The sequence below is a fragment of the Pyxicephalus adspersus genome, chromosome 2, assembly GCF_032062135.1.
Source record: "Pyxicephalus adspersus chromosome 2, UCB_Pads_2.0, whole genome shotgun sequence".
Taxonomy (NCBI): domain Eukaryota; kingdom Metazoa; phylum Chordata; class Amphibia; order Anura; family Pyxicephalidae; genus Pyxicephalus; species Pyxicephalus adspersus.
This window is the reverse complement of record NC_092859.1, coordinates 125,226,366-125,239,774: the sequence shown is the minus strand read 5'-3', so window position 1 is coordinate 125,239,774 and position 13,409 is coordinate 125,226,366. Positions and strand designations below refer to the sequence as shown.

At 34.6% G+C, this 13,409-nt stretch overlaps 1 protein-coding gene across 2 annotated transcripts in view; it reads left to right on the top strand.

The window, feature by feature from the left end:
- CHRNA7 (cholinergic receptor nicotinic alpha 7 subunit) overlaps window positions 1-13,409 on the top strand; it is a 94,810-nt gene that overhangs the window by 51,446 nt on the left and 29,955 nt on the right. For both annotated transcript variants that reach the window (XM_072402304.1, XM_072402305.1), the window contains exons 3-4: window positions 5,768-5,812; window positions 9,456-9,565. In XM_072402304.1, coding sequence (XP_072258405.1) covers window positions 5,768-5,812; window positions 9,456-9,565 — 155 coding nt within the window. The remainder of the gene's footprint in view (window positions 1-5,767; window positions 5,813-9,455; window positions 9,566-13,409) is intronic.

Here is a 13,409-nt window from a genome sequence, read left to right as displayed (position 1 = left end):
ACCATATATGAGATTATGCTGCATTTTTTCTGGCACACACAGCCAAAATCTTGCCCAAAATTTATTTTTCCTAATGATGCTTCTCATGGATCAAGCCAGAGAAAAAAAAGAAACAAATCTGCATAACATAAATACAACGTTCACATATAAAGCAATAGTAATTTAGCTGCTGAGTTCACATGGTATTGCATATATATAACAAGTTAATATTAATTATTAATAAAACAGATTAAAAATATATAATTGTATTTGAAGCCTATCATGTAAAAATCCCTAAACTTCAAATCTACCTTCACTCCATGTACTCTACAATTCACTCCATGTACTGCACAACCAAATTAGTATTGGAATTCTGGCAAGGTCTCCAAAGATACTTATTTAGTGCACAATGCTGTATTTGCAGGCACCGATTTATTTATTTATACAACCAATGCAATGAAACAAATATTCTTGGATATATATATATATATATATATATATATATATATATAATTATATTGAATATAGGATGTTTAAAATCATTTGGGAGCTTGGACCAAAATAGAGGAAAGAAGAAAGGAAGGCTCTTTTCTATGGCACCAATACAGAAAACTTATCTTAAAAACATATACATATATAAACAATGGCTCACACAGACATATATTGAATTAAATCAATTAAAAAATTTAATTATACATATCCAAAAAATCACAGTTTTTTGGAAAGATCTGGGAGAAGATAATAAGCTGTAACTTAATCCCGGCACATTTCATCAGGGGAACACTGAGTAACATAATTGAGACTAGAAGGATTATTTAAATATTCATATTCAATCGGATCAAACCAAGATTTCCACTAAATAAGTATACATAATTCAATTAAATCAATAATTTAATGATTAAATACACATATCAAAGAGAAAAACACATACATCAATTTAATGTACATAGAAAGGTATTGGCTAGAAAGCTTCCAAATGCTATGTACAAAGTATGAGCAAAGTATCACATGTTCCAAATGCTGCTACCCCCTAGTACAATGGGTGCAAATCAAGTGTCTTATCAGTGGAAAAATGCTTGTCCAATACAATGTTTTATATATGGTGACAATTATCATACAACAGTGAAAGTGGCAACATTCTAAAAATGGTGCAAACTGAAAAATGTGTTTTTACAGCGTCTCTGACTATTACCACTAGGTTGTTACCTGTTGATGTTACCTGATATCAGTTCTATTCTAATGATGAAAAACTTACATAGCACAAACATGTGTTTCTAAGTGCATTTTTTTACATACATACCCAGAATCGTCAGCTGGAAAAAGTAAACAAAGAATGCTGTTTGAAGTTCTAACATGAAAGCAAAGTGGACAAAATAACGACACTGTGCAGTCATTGTCTGTTTTAGAAGCCATGTGCACAGATTGCATCTTTTTTTTTTCTAATGGTTGCGTCCTTTTTCCTTTCTGTTAGATGTTGAATTTTTGATTTGTCTTAAAGTGGACCTTTTCCAAGAGCTGATGTAAGATGCTATTTCCTGACTTTTTCTAAAGAATGCTAATTGTTAATTAATTAATTGCTGATTAGTTTTGGTTTTAAAACTGAACTTTTGGCTGGGCCAAAATTAGCTGACACCTGAGCTGCATACTCAGTGATTCAGAAAGTATTAAAAGCAGAGATTAAAAACACCAATTTATATCTTTTATAGAAACGGGTCAGCAATGGCAGCCTATATAATCTTACAATATAGGTCCAATTTAGGGTTCAAGTGTATGAATAACTATTTTTTTTTTAATTGAATAGAGTAAGTAAAGGTTGAAACTCCTCCCATGTTTGTATAATTGTCTTTGTCCCTGCTGGAAAAATTCATCCGAAGGACAGAGAAAGCAAGATGCAGAAACTCCAAAAATTACAGTTGACACCAGAAAAAAAAATTAGAAAAAATATTCCAATGGTGACATGTGTTCAAATAGCAGCTCTCAAAGAGTGGAATCTCCCTAACTTCGTAGAGATTTTCAGTAACTTCATTTTGCATTCTCAAGTGAAATAAAATCATCCAATCGTGACAAAATAAATAATGGGTTCAACTAAAACAATATAAAAAACTTTCTAAAAGAAGTTTTTTTTTCTTTTTCTTCTCCCAATTTTTTGTTTTCCTCTCTAGCTTTGATTCTCTGCATCCACGCTTTATTCTTGTTATCTTTATTCTCAATTGTTTTCCTATGCTTCCATAAAATTGTATGGGGCAATAGTTCAAATGTCTTGTTTGTTATGGTTAAACCATTGTTTTTCTTGTTTGTTTTTCATTATGGTATTTGCACCATCTGACTCTATATTTATTTATTTCAATAAATATTATTTTCAATATTAGATAAGTGTTTGATATAAATATACTTTCAGTTCTACCCAATTGAGCACATCAGGATATAAAACAAAAGTGTTTCTGTCTAAGTAATAACAAATATATACAATTTATTTGTTGTACCAGGTCCATGTGGCTTTTTAGCTTATCCTTTTCAGGATTAAGCATATTGCTGTCTATGGAGTTAGCAGAAATCGATTCAGTTCATATTCATCTAAGATAAAGTAAAGCTGCATTTGCAATGAGTCAAAGCAAGGCAAATCAGGACCTTTAAAATAAGAGTCTCCTAAAACCCACTAAAGTAATTGCCGTCACATCCACCCACTTTAATGAGGACATGCTGTATACAATATGCGGTGCTTGCGTTTATAAGTATCTCTTCAGTGCTTACAACTGAGCTGATTTGCCGAGGTTGATCAACAGATAAATTAGCTAGAAGTTTTTATTTTTCTATGCTGTATACTTTAGATAAAAGTACAAATCAATAAAGGGGCATTTGTTGTGTTGAACTTTTGTATTAGCGCAATTACTTTTTATATTTCTGTTTGGGAATAATGTTAAGTTTGTATCTTTGCTATGCCTATGTGACTTTCAGTATAGTTAATAGGAAACTATAAATACATGTTGCCATTGTAACAAACAAATAAAAATATATAGCAAGGATAATATTTTATATAGTACCATTTTCTGCCACACTGGCTCTATACCAGTAATTTTAAATATTAAACAAAAGCATGAAATTCTGAGAATGAGAGTTCATTTCCATAAAAAGAAAAAAAAACAAAAAAAACAAGAAAAAAAATGAGAACGATGCAGGAGCTTAGCATTCCAATGCAACAATAAGTATAACTGCCTTCATGATAGCAATAAATAATGCAGGAGCACACCTTCACACCAACCATTCTATGTAGGCTGAGGTAGAATAAGGAACAAATAAGTAAAGTTTTGGGAGAAAAAAGCACCTTTTAAATATAATAGAGTTTTGGTTTTAAGATCCAAAGATGTCTGATGTCCGGAGATGTGCAACGACTCATTATTCAGTTAGTCAATAAGGAAAAAATAATGATCGCTCAAAGAAGACTCTACCTTGCTGCTTTTTCAAATACCATATACTCTGTGGAAGATTTTGTGTCGGCCTTGGTGTTTGACTTAGAAACATGATGCATGACTATTCATACGTTGAAAGTAGGTGTTAAAAGGTGGTAAATGTGGCTTTTTAGAATGGGACAATTAATAAACAACATATATCATTACTGCACATATCAATAATCAATGTATTTCTGACGTTTTTGTAGCGTCCACATGCACGTAAATAAAGTGTCGGACAATTAATCCAAGAAAATAAAGTGTTTCCTGAATTCATGGATTGTTGAGAATTCACTGGTTTTACATTGACCAATGCTTTTACAGCTACATTTTACTATAAAAGATTCAATAAAAGATATTCTATAAAAGAAACTCCTCAACCTGTGCCAATTATTTCTGCTATTCTTTGAAGTCTCTTCAAAAACCAATACTTCTGGGTGTGTAAACCAGCACTCAGTGGTTCCTATTATATTTCACTACTACATCCTTTAGTTAAACACTGAGCATGGTGGGGAAACAGAAGATGAACACTTTCAGAATACATTAAAACCTCAATGGTGCAGGAGAGTTATTCACTTTTTTTTCACTTTTCATTGAACTTTTTACTGGCAACGTTGTTTCTTTAGTTAAAAATGGTAGATTTGTCAAAAAATTTACCAATTTACTATGAGGTCTGTTCAGGATACATTTTCTGGTGGAGAATAGTTGAGGTGTGTTTTCATTGGCAGTGATTGATTCTCCACCTGATAATAATGTAATAAAGTTATCCAAGACTGGAGAAGATAGACAATCATGGACCAGATCCATTCCAGAATTGTTTGGTCACCCAGGTTTTCCTATGCTAGTCTACCTTCTCCAGCCTTGGAGAGCTTTAAAGAGAAACTAAGCTAAAAACTGGCAAAAAAAAAAAAAAAATACACTTACCTTTAATCCCGCAGGGCAGTCTGATCTATCCGGGGGTTTCTTGCATCAGGTCCCGTGCCATCCCAACATCCGTCCCGGAGCTGGTTCCCAGGGTGCCACGATCCTCTCTTCTTCTTGGTTCTTCATCCTCTCAACCTGACCCAGGTGCGAGATCAGGTGATGTAGGATGAAAAAAAAATGCCAATCCCGTTGTGCATGCGTGGGATCGGCAAATTTTTCTCTTTGCGCAAAAAGGCTCCTTTTGCGCATGCCCAAGATGCTCTGGCATGCGCAGAAGGAGCACCGGAGAGCCTCCTAGGATGCCTGACGTAGGTACCTTGGGAGGCTTTGCGCTCCCATTCATTCCCGATCGCTTAGGCAGTCGAGAATTAGAGTGGTGTTGCACTTAAAAAAAACAAAAAACAACAGAATTTTTACTTTACATAAAAGGGTTGTCTACCCTTTTATGTAAAGTGAAACTTCTGAGTTTAGGTACGCTTTAATGAAGAAGGGCCAATGTGTGCTGAATGTCAGATTCACTGCATAAATAGACCACTGAGTATCTATCTAAAAAACATTTTGTGGCCAAAATTGTTATTGCAGGTAGCAAAGATATTGTAGATGTCAGAAGTTTAAATCTGATAAAAGTTAATGGTATATGATTGTTTTATGGCATTCACCAGAGTCCTTCTGGTGAAGGTGACAAAAACAATCTGTGTGGAACAGCTGGGATATGTAAATTATTGCCATAGATAAATATTCCCTACTACTCATCTAATATTTTTTCTGTATCCTCTGATACAGTTGCTTGCATGCAGGTTTATACTCTTTAAACTGATTTGCTATCATTAAATGCAGTAAGCTCAATAGCTAAGACATTGGTCTTACTTATAATGCCATGTAGCTTATGAAAATTTGAAGAGGAAAACATGCTTTCATCAAATATTCAAGACCGTAATATTACTGCTATCACTTGTCTACATGAATTATGTCTATCATATTCTTTTATTTCAATTTTTGATAGCATAGGAGAAGTGCATGCTCATTATGCTTTATTATTTATACATTATTCAAAACTGACTGATGACAAATGAAAAAACATAGAAATAATACATGTCTGTTTCCTTTTTATGGTCTACAGATGCAGGGGGAAGGTTTGGGATACTATTGCTTAACAGATGTAACCTTTTATGTAGGTTTGCCTGATAATCCTAATTTACTTTTCTTATCATGTGGTTACATGCTGGTATTTAAAAAGTAACACTTCTCCTATGAAAAAGCCACTTCAAAGTGCATGAAAAGACTGAAGTTAAATGTTGGCTTCATAGGGACTTTAGGAAGAAAGGTGTCTTGGGAACATTTCCACCATAAAATATAAAAGGCTACATTAACATTAAGCACAGGAATTCTAATAAACACATTTGTATTTCTTTTTTTAGGATGAGAAAAATCAAGTTTTAACAACAAATATATGGCTACAGATGGTAAGTATGCCTGCATGCTTCATATGCTTTATGTTTAATTTTTTTTATAGCTCCAATAACATTAGTGTTCCATTTAATATCTGGGTTGTTGCTACTTTATATATTTAAAGCTATTTTAATGTTGCATTGTTTCTTGCATATGCTAACTTTAAATATTGTGCAATGTATATAAACAATTTACAAATCAGGGAATTCAGGCAGTGACACAGGGAAAGAATATTCCACAAATGGAGAAGCCAAAACTGGTGTTAGGAGGACGTTCTGTTAACTGAATATAATATACCCTAAACAGTTCTAAATAAATAACTTATGTTTATGATACTTATGATAACCCCAGTTAAAATAAAACAAAATTAAGAAAGTCACTCAAAAATGACTTTTATGCACAGGTTTAATCTTCTGAGCTGGTACTGAAAATGTTCTGTAGCTTAGTCAATCCAAGATTTGCTTTTCTGAAGTCCAAAGGAAACTTTTTTGTTCCAACATTCGTGAATAGTCATTTGGGTTCCTATTTATAAAACAGGGAATCTGACATTCCCTGGTGACTATCAGTTAATGACATTAAAACACATGGACCTGGAAGATACCCATTATCATGTACAAATAGGCATGGTTTTCATTACACTCTTCCCCAAGTTTTTGTGTTTGTTTTTGCTGTCTGCATCCTTCACTTTCAGTTTTAACCAAACAGGAAATGAAAGGATATTTCTGTAAAAAAAAAAAAGTTTTTACCCTGAAACAATGTTGTCATTGATTGAATTAACTTCTCCCATTGTTCTGATGATAACTCAAAATGTTGTGTTTCCCTGAACTTTCTGGTCAGCAGGACAAAAAAGGGAGGGGGCAAATTTAATAAAAAGTAAGGAAGTGTCTAACAATGTTACTTTATCCATCTCCCTTCCTTCCTCAAAAATGTCTTTAAGTCAAGTGAAATGTGCAAATATGAAACCAAATAATCTGGCCCTCATTTTTAATTGTACCTAAAAAAAAGTTGTCTATGGCAGTCACATTAATTTAGGTTTCTTCTTTGCCTAATGTCCTATGCATTAGTGTAATGGAATAGATAACATGCAGTATATTGTTACTAATGATGGCACAGTCTGCCTGAGTCACATCTTTACTTAGACATGTTAATAAATCAGGCTTACCAGATAAGAAAACACTAGCATTTGTCATAAAAGAAAATTTGGTTTACATGCAATAGACTTCATCTTTTACTGTACTCCAAAAACTAAGAAAGTTGTTTTTATGTAAACAAAACTTGTTCCACTAAGACAATGGCATTTAATGTATTTGTGAGTTTAGACTAGTGTTTCTCAAACTTTATAATATAGGGGAACCCTATGTTATCCATCTAACACAGGGGTGTCCATTCAGCACGTACTCAAGATTAGTGTGGGGGTGGTCTTCGCAGGCCCGCACAGCACACCCCCACCGGGGGGGGGGGGGGTGCATAGAGTCCGGTGTCAGTGTGGGCTCTGTGCAGAGCACATTCTTAAAATCAGAGTAGGCTTGGTCCGTGGGAGTCCCGCACAGCACACGCCCACTATAATGATGTAGGGGATTCCCTGTGCACATATGGGGACTCCTGTCCTGCCGATTATGCCTGCCATGTAGTGGGCCAATCATTCCAAGGCAACTGATCAACTGTAATGAAATATAAAATAGTTTTTTTGCATCCATGTATTTTATACTGTGGTAAACAGTGATTTTATGACTGCGGGCTGGTGGAAATCTGAAAACTGCCCGCAATTGGCCCCCTGGGCCAGACTTTTGACATACCTGATCTAAAATAACTCAGCTCACAGTACATTAGTCTGGTGGCCAGTGGGAAGAATGCCTGTTACATTGCTAACCAGTGGCAAGAATGCCACCCTTACAGATAACCAAAAAGATCAATGGTGTCAGTGGTATCTGACCTGAGAGTCATAAACTGCTTAGGAACTCCTAACAACCCTAGTTGGGAAACACCACTATACAGAAATGGCAAATATTTTGTTTCAGTTAAAATGGAACTTTAGGCAAACAGCAGTGTGATTCTATTCCACCAGTTATATGAATCATGCACCCAGCCACACTAGTTATACACATAACATCCCTGATTAGGCTCTCAGTTCAATCCCTTCACATAAAATATTATCATGACCACTGTTCAATGAGCAAGAAAATGATCCAGGAATCTGTAAGCACAATGTAGATTATTGAGAGAGTGGAGTAAAGTTAAAAATTTGCTTACTGTATGTATGTGTGCAGCACCATGGTCCCAAGATCAATTCCCAGTCAGGACACCATGGGCATGGAGATTGTATGTTCTCCCTGGGTTCCCTCTGTTTTTCTCCCACATCCTAAAATCATGCAGTAAGGTTAATTGACATCTGAAATGTCCATCATGAATGGGATGAGGTACTGAGCATATTTATGGCTATCCTATTCCACATTTGTCTCATTACCCACATTCCATTTACCTTCCTGGCATGAGGCTAGTGTTGCTTTTTTGTTCTGCACAAATAGCTGATACCCTTTAGTGAGCAAGTGCCTAAAATCTGCCAAACACATGGCAATGAACCGTTTTTCATTTTAAGATTTTCATTTTGACTTCCTTAGCAAGCTTTTTCTAACAGGTTTACAGAAATAAATACAGCAATCAGAGAAATTGTTCTTTTTAAAGCTGCAAATTTATTGGAACACAGAAAAGGAAATGCTCAAATGACATGAATTATGTGAATTACCTTAAATACCAGTCATTTACAGCATAATTTCTTGTTACTTTTAAACCTATAAAGAATTTTGGATCTGTAAGTAGAATTTGAATCATCTATTATATTTCTGCTGGTTTGAATATTGAACTATGGTTGTGTATGAAAGTGTTGTTTATCCCCATATATGTATTAGGATACCAAAAAATTAATTTACCTAATATTTTTTTTATTTTTATTTATAGTATTTTTTTTTGCACAAAACAGGAGATTTTTTGGGGAGTAGAACAGTGAAATGTTACAAAAATGACCAAATTGCATATATCCAAATCTATTGGAAAACAGACTACATAGCTGGGGCCAGTTGGCTTTTACCATCTAAAGACACAAACTTGTTTTAAAAGCCAAAATCATCACTTTATTTCTAAAATATATACTTCAAATATTTGTTATATATGTTTTTGTCCCCATTGTTTTTTAAGAGCTGTAGGAAAACATGATTTTGATCATTCATGAAAGAGAGTGGAACATTCAGGTTTTTAACTGACCATGACCACAGTGAACATTTTGGAACAAAGAAAACAGCTTCCGCTCTGCTCCTTGAAAAGCAATGCAATCAGAGTTATTGTACATTTTTTCTAAACAATCAGCTGCTCTGCAATTGCATTTTCATGCAGTATGTAATCTTACGTGCAGGCACACTGGATTTTTGTCCATTTATAAGCTTTTTCCTGCGGTCAGATCATGGCCCCTGACTCATACAGTGTGCTTTCTAATGGTGTTTTAAAGGTAGGTAAAGTCCTCTTCTTTCAGACATTTTATTCCCTGCTAGTTAAGTAATACTGTTTTGATTGGCAGATGTACATTTTTGTTGGGTGTTATATAATTCCCATGGAGCGTGAACAGAAAAGTGCTTTTAATCCATTTTTTTTCTTTTTACACTTTAGTATTGGACAGATTATTATTTACAATGGAATGTGTCTGAATACCCTGGAGTGAAAAATGTTCGTTTCCCAGATGGACAAATTTGGAAGCCAGATATCCTTCTATATAACAGGTATGTGTTTTGCTTGAACAAAAGCCTTTGTGCTCATTAGATGAAAAAGATTAGCAATGTGCATGTAGCAGTAATAGAATTAGGTGCCGTAATTTAAAAGAGTTCTGGGTCACTGTCCAAAAACAAAATAAACAGAATAGGCTGGGGTTTTCGCTGATAAAAGACCTTAAGATAAATATGATTGTATTTACAAAGCAGATGGTGGAAAGGCAGCCTAATGTGTTTTATGGTCCTACAGCTGTTGCTGAACTGTACCAATAATCCACATCCAGCCATCAACAATCCATGTACAGGTGTATGATCTATAGTATAAAATGTTTGCAATTGGTGTTCCTAAGATTAAGGATTGATTTACACAACAGAGCGCAAAAAAAAAAGGAGTTTGCTTACAAGATGAATGTTCACTTAGCTTAGCGAATAAACTCAGGCTGTATTCAGTTCAACTGTCCATTTACAAAAAAGGCAAATCCTGTTTGTGTTTAAGTAAATAGATACATTGGCATGTTTCCTTTTTTTTTTGTAAATCACTTGTTTACCTTCTAGTATAATTCATATCCTAATTTGTGATATGTTGGTTAGGGTTTATACACGCTATGGGGGTGAGTTGGGGAAGAGAAACTCTCTTAAGGAGCTCCTTAATGAGGAATCCAAAGTTTGGATTGGGGGTAGAAACAGTTTAATGTATTGTGTTGTTGGAAAATATTGAATTGTTTTGTATTAGATGTAACATTTTAAATAGGACTTGTACTTGTGTTTTTAGGCTTTAATTCTGTCTTCACACATTTGAAAAGTTGCATGGATCTGCCAACATTCCCTCCTAATCTACATTACCAGTGTAACAGCACTTTGCTCAGTTTCCTAATTTTGCTTGGAAAGTGGTGTAAAAGATGGTTTTGATTTGATTATTTCAAATTACCAAGATTATTTTTAAAGTTTTGCTTTTACTTGAAGGACAGTTAAATGAACAGGCCTGTAATGCAGCATATTACTGAACCAAGAGTGGTCTGCTGATTTCAGTTTTTATTTGTTTTATTTGAGAAAAGGTTTGGTCATGAATGTACACATGGGAACAGATATTGGAGTTTTACTTCCTAAGGTTTTGGTCCTATGTTTCTGAGAACTGAAGTGACTATATTGTCTTGCTGTCTGTTGGCATTGTATGCAGGATGTCTCTTTTACTTGTCTTAATAGGTTTTGTTAGGAATGGTTTACGTTTTTTTCTAAAGTTATAATTGCATCATCTAATGTGATTATTTAAGTCTAAATAATACTTAGTGGTGTGAACCATGCATATTTAGGTACTGCTAAGTATAAATTAATTTCAACTAAGTTATATTTGTTACTTTATTGATTGAATACAAAGTTTTTCATCACATCACATGCTCCAGAGAACTTAATGAGCCAATTGATGCTTTATCCTTAATATTGGATTTAAGCATAATTATGTTTGCTAATCCAAAGAAAACAATATGAAATTATGATGCAATAAAATGTAAATGATCTATTGTCTCTCTTTCTATCTTTTAGCAGATGGCATTATCATCTGAGTCTGTACAGTAATAACTGTAAGAATGTGCTCAGTTTAGTAATAGATTTGTGACTGACTTGCTAGCTGCAAAGTAGTTATTTTTCTTCTGATCTGCTCAGTGATATGGACAGATATATATTATGCACAAGTGGTTGCTTTTCGGTATTTGAAATATAAAGCTAGTTTCTCTAATCCATCCCATCAGCTCTTGCTGTAAATTGAAAAGTGGATGAGGTGTACATAGCTGAATAGCCTTGGTAAATAATTGTTTCTTTCTATACCTGTTGAGTCAAACCCTTAAGTTACAGATAAGATGAATCTGATAATCATTACAGAGTTCCATAGCTCACTGCATAAAGCACGGTGCAGTGAATTTTTCTTTTGCATTGCTTCTGAGATCTATACTAAGCTCCCAGTAATTGCTCTTGCCACTTACATTATATGAAAAAAGACTGAAATGGCATTTCCTAGGATTTTAATGCATAAAGTAGTTTAAATATGCTTGGGGATTTACCATACAGATGACAGAAGCCAAGAAGAAGAAACCTAGGCAAAAGCAGGAAATTTAATTAAAGAATTTGGAAAATGTAATATATACTTATTTGTAAACATTCAGCACTGTTCATAGCTAAATATAGTTCCCATTTATAACACAGAGAAGCTCAACATTCTATACAAGGCAGCAATCAATATCCACCCTAAGGAAGAAAAAGAACAGCTTTGTTTTTTCAAAAAAACTTGTACTTATACTGTTCTTATATTTACCATTTACTAAGCAAGAAAACCTTGACTTTCTTGGCTGCATGTACTAGTTTTGCTCTTCTATTCTGTATGTATTACAGAAAAGGTATGACTACTAGTAAATTTTGCCTAGTTTATACCTTCCAGTGAAAAAAAAGAGGCCCATTTACCAACATTCAAAAAAATCTTTTTCTTCAAGAAAACCATATAACATAAAGAGTTCTCCTTCTCTTGCAGTCCCCTATCAAACAACAGTGCAGCCTCCGGAGCCATGACTGACATTATATGAGGACCTAGAGCCTGGGGACTAAAATGGAGTAGTTTCAATATTACAGCGCTATTATATTTAATAAAATACATTAAATTTTACCAATAGGTAATGTTGAAGTACAAGCAAAACCTTTAACCAAGAAAAATGCGGAAACAGACCATTAAATCAGAGTGTAACAATGTACTTGCCTATATTTAGTCTAAGTATGGCCAACAATATCTCAAAAGGAAGATTCATTGCACAAGATTCAAGCCACCAGTTCCTGATTGTCTCAGTAATCAGTATTCTGGGAGGTGGACTGTCCTCGTACCAGGGGGATACCAGCTGATATGTCTGGTTACCTCTGGGGAGATGCATGCTAGTTTACCTGTGTAAAACATCATTTCAGTACTATGGAGAGCTCCTGTTGACATGCTCGCCTGCAGGATTAGTCCATACCTAAACCAAAGAATTTGTAATATTTTGCAGTTTACTAGTCCAAAGATAGGGTGGCTGTCTCATTTTACTTTTTTCGGTCAAAGAACATTCTCAGCAAGTAAATAAAAAACAGATGATTTTGCCATAATGCAGTGTCTATGCTACTTCCTATGACCTGTACAGTGATCCAGCAAACCTGGAATGGAATTCTTAAAAGTCATTTGATGTTTTTTAGCAAATGTTTTCAATTCTGGACCAGATCCATTCCACGTTTGCTAGATAACTCAGGCTCAATGATACAACTCAGGCCAATAGCAACAGAAACACAAAACCTTTGATGTCTGAATTTTAAAATAAATCACGATTGGGGAAGGGCGGGAAGGGGAGAGGAAGAAAAGGGTACTATGTTTTAATACACCCTGATCCCCCAAAAATCTAAGATTCATTAGGGGAAATCACTCATCTTAATGATTTAAGTCCAACCTTGGAACCTGTCCATTCCTACGATCCACACATTTGGCCTGAACTTAAATGCTTAGGATGAGTGCCTTTCCCTATTGAATCCAATAGGGAAAGGCACTTTCCAATTACTTAGGGTCCACCTGCATACTTTCCAAAATGCTTTAATCTCTGTCACCTGATAAGGAACGTAACAGTGTACTTTTTCATGTGAAATGTCTTCATTTTAACTAGAATATTGTGAGAAGTAAATACACCATGACAGTTTTGTGTGTCATATGTTCAACTACCCTGTTTCCCCGATTATAAGGCACTCTCTTATATTTTTTGAAATGCCAAAATATGCCCTGGGTCTTATTTTCAGGGGATGTCTTATTTTTCCATGAAGAAGACTACAGTACACATTTATTGTTGAAAGTCACTCATGA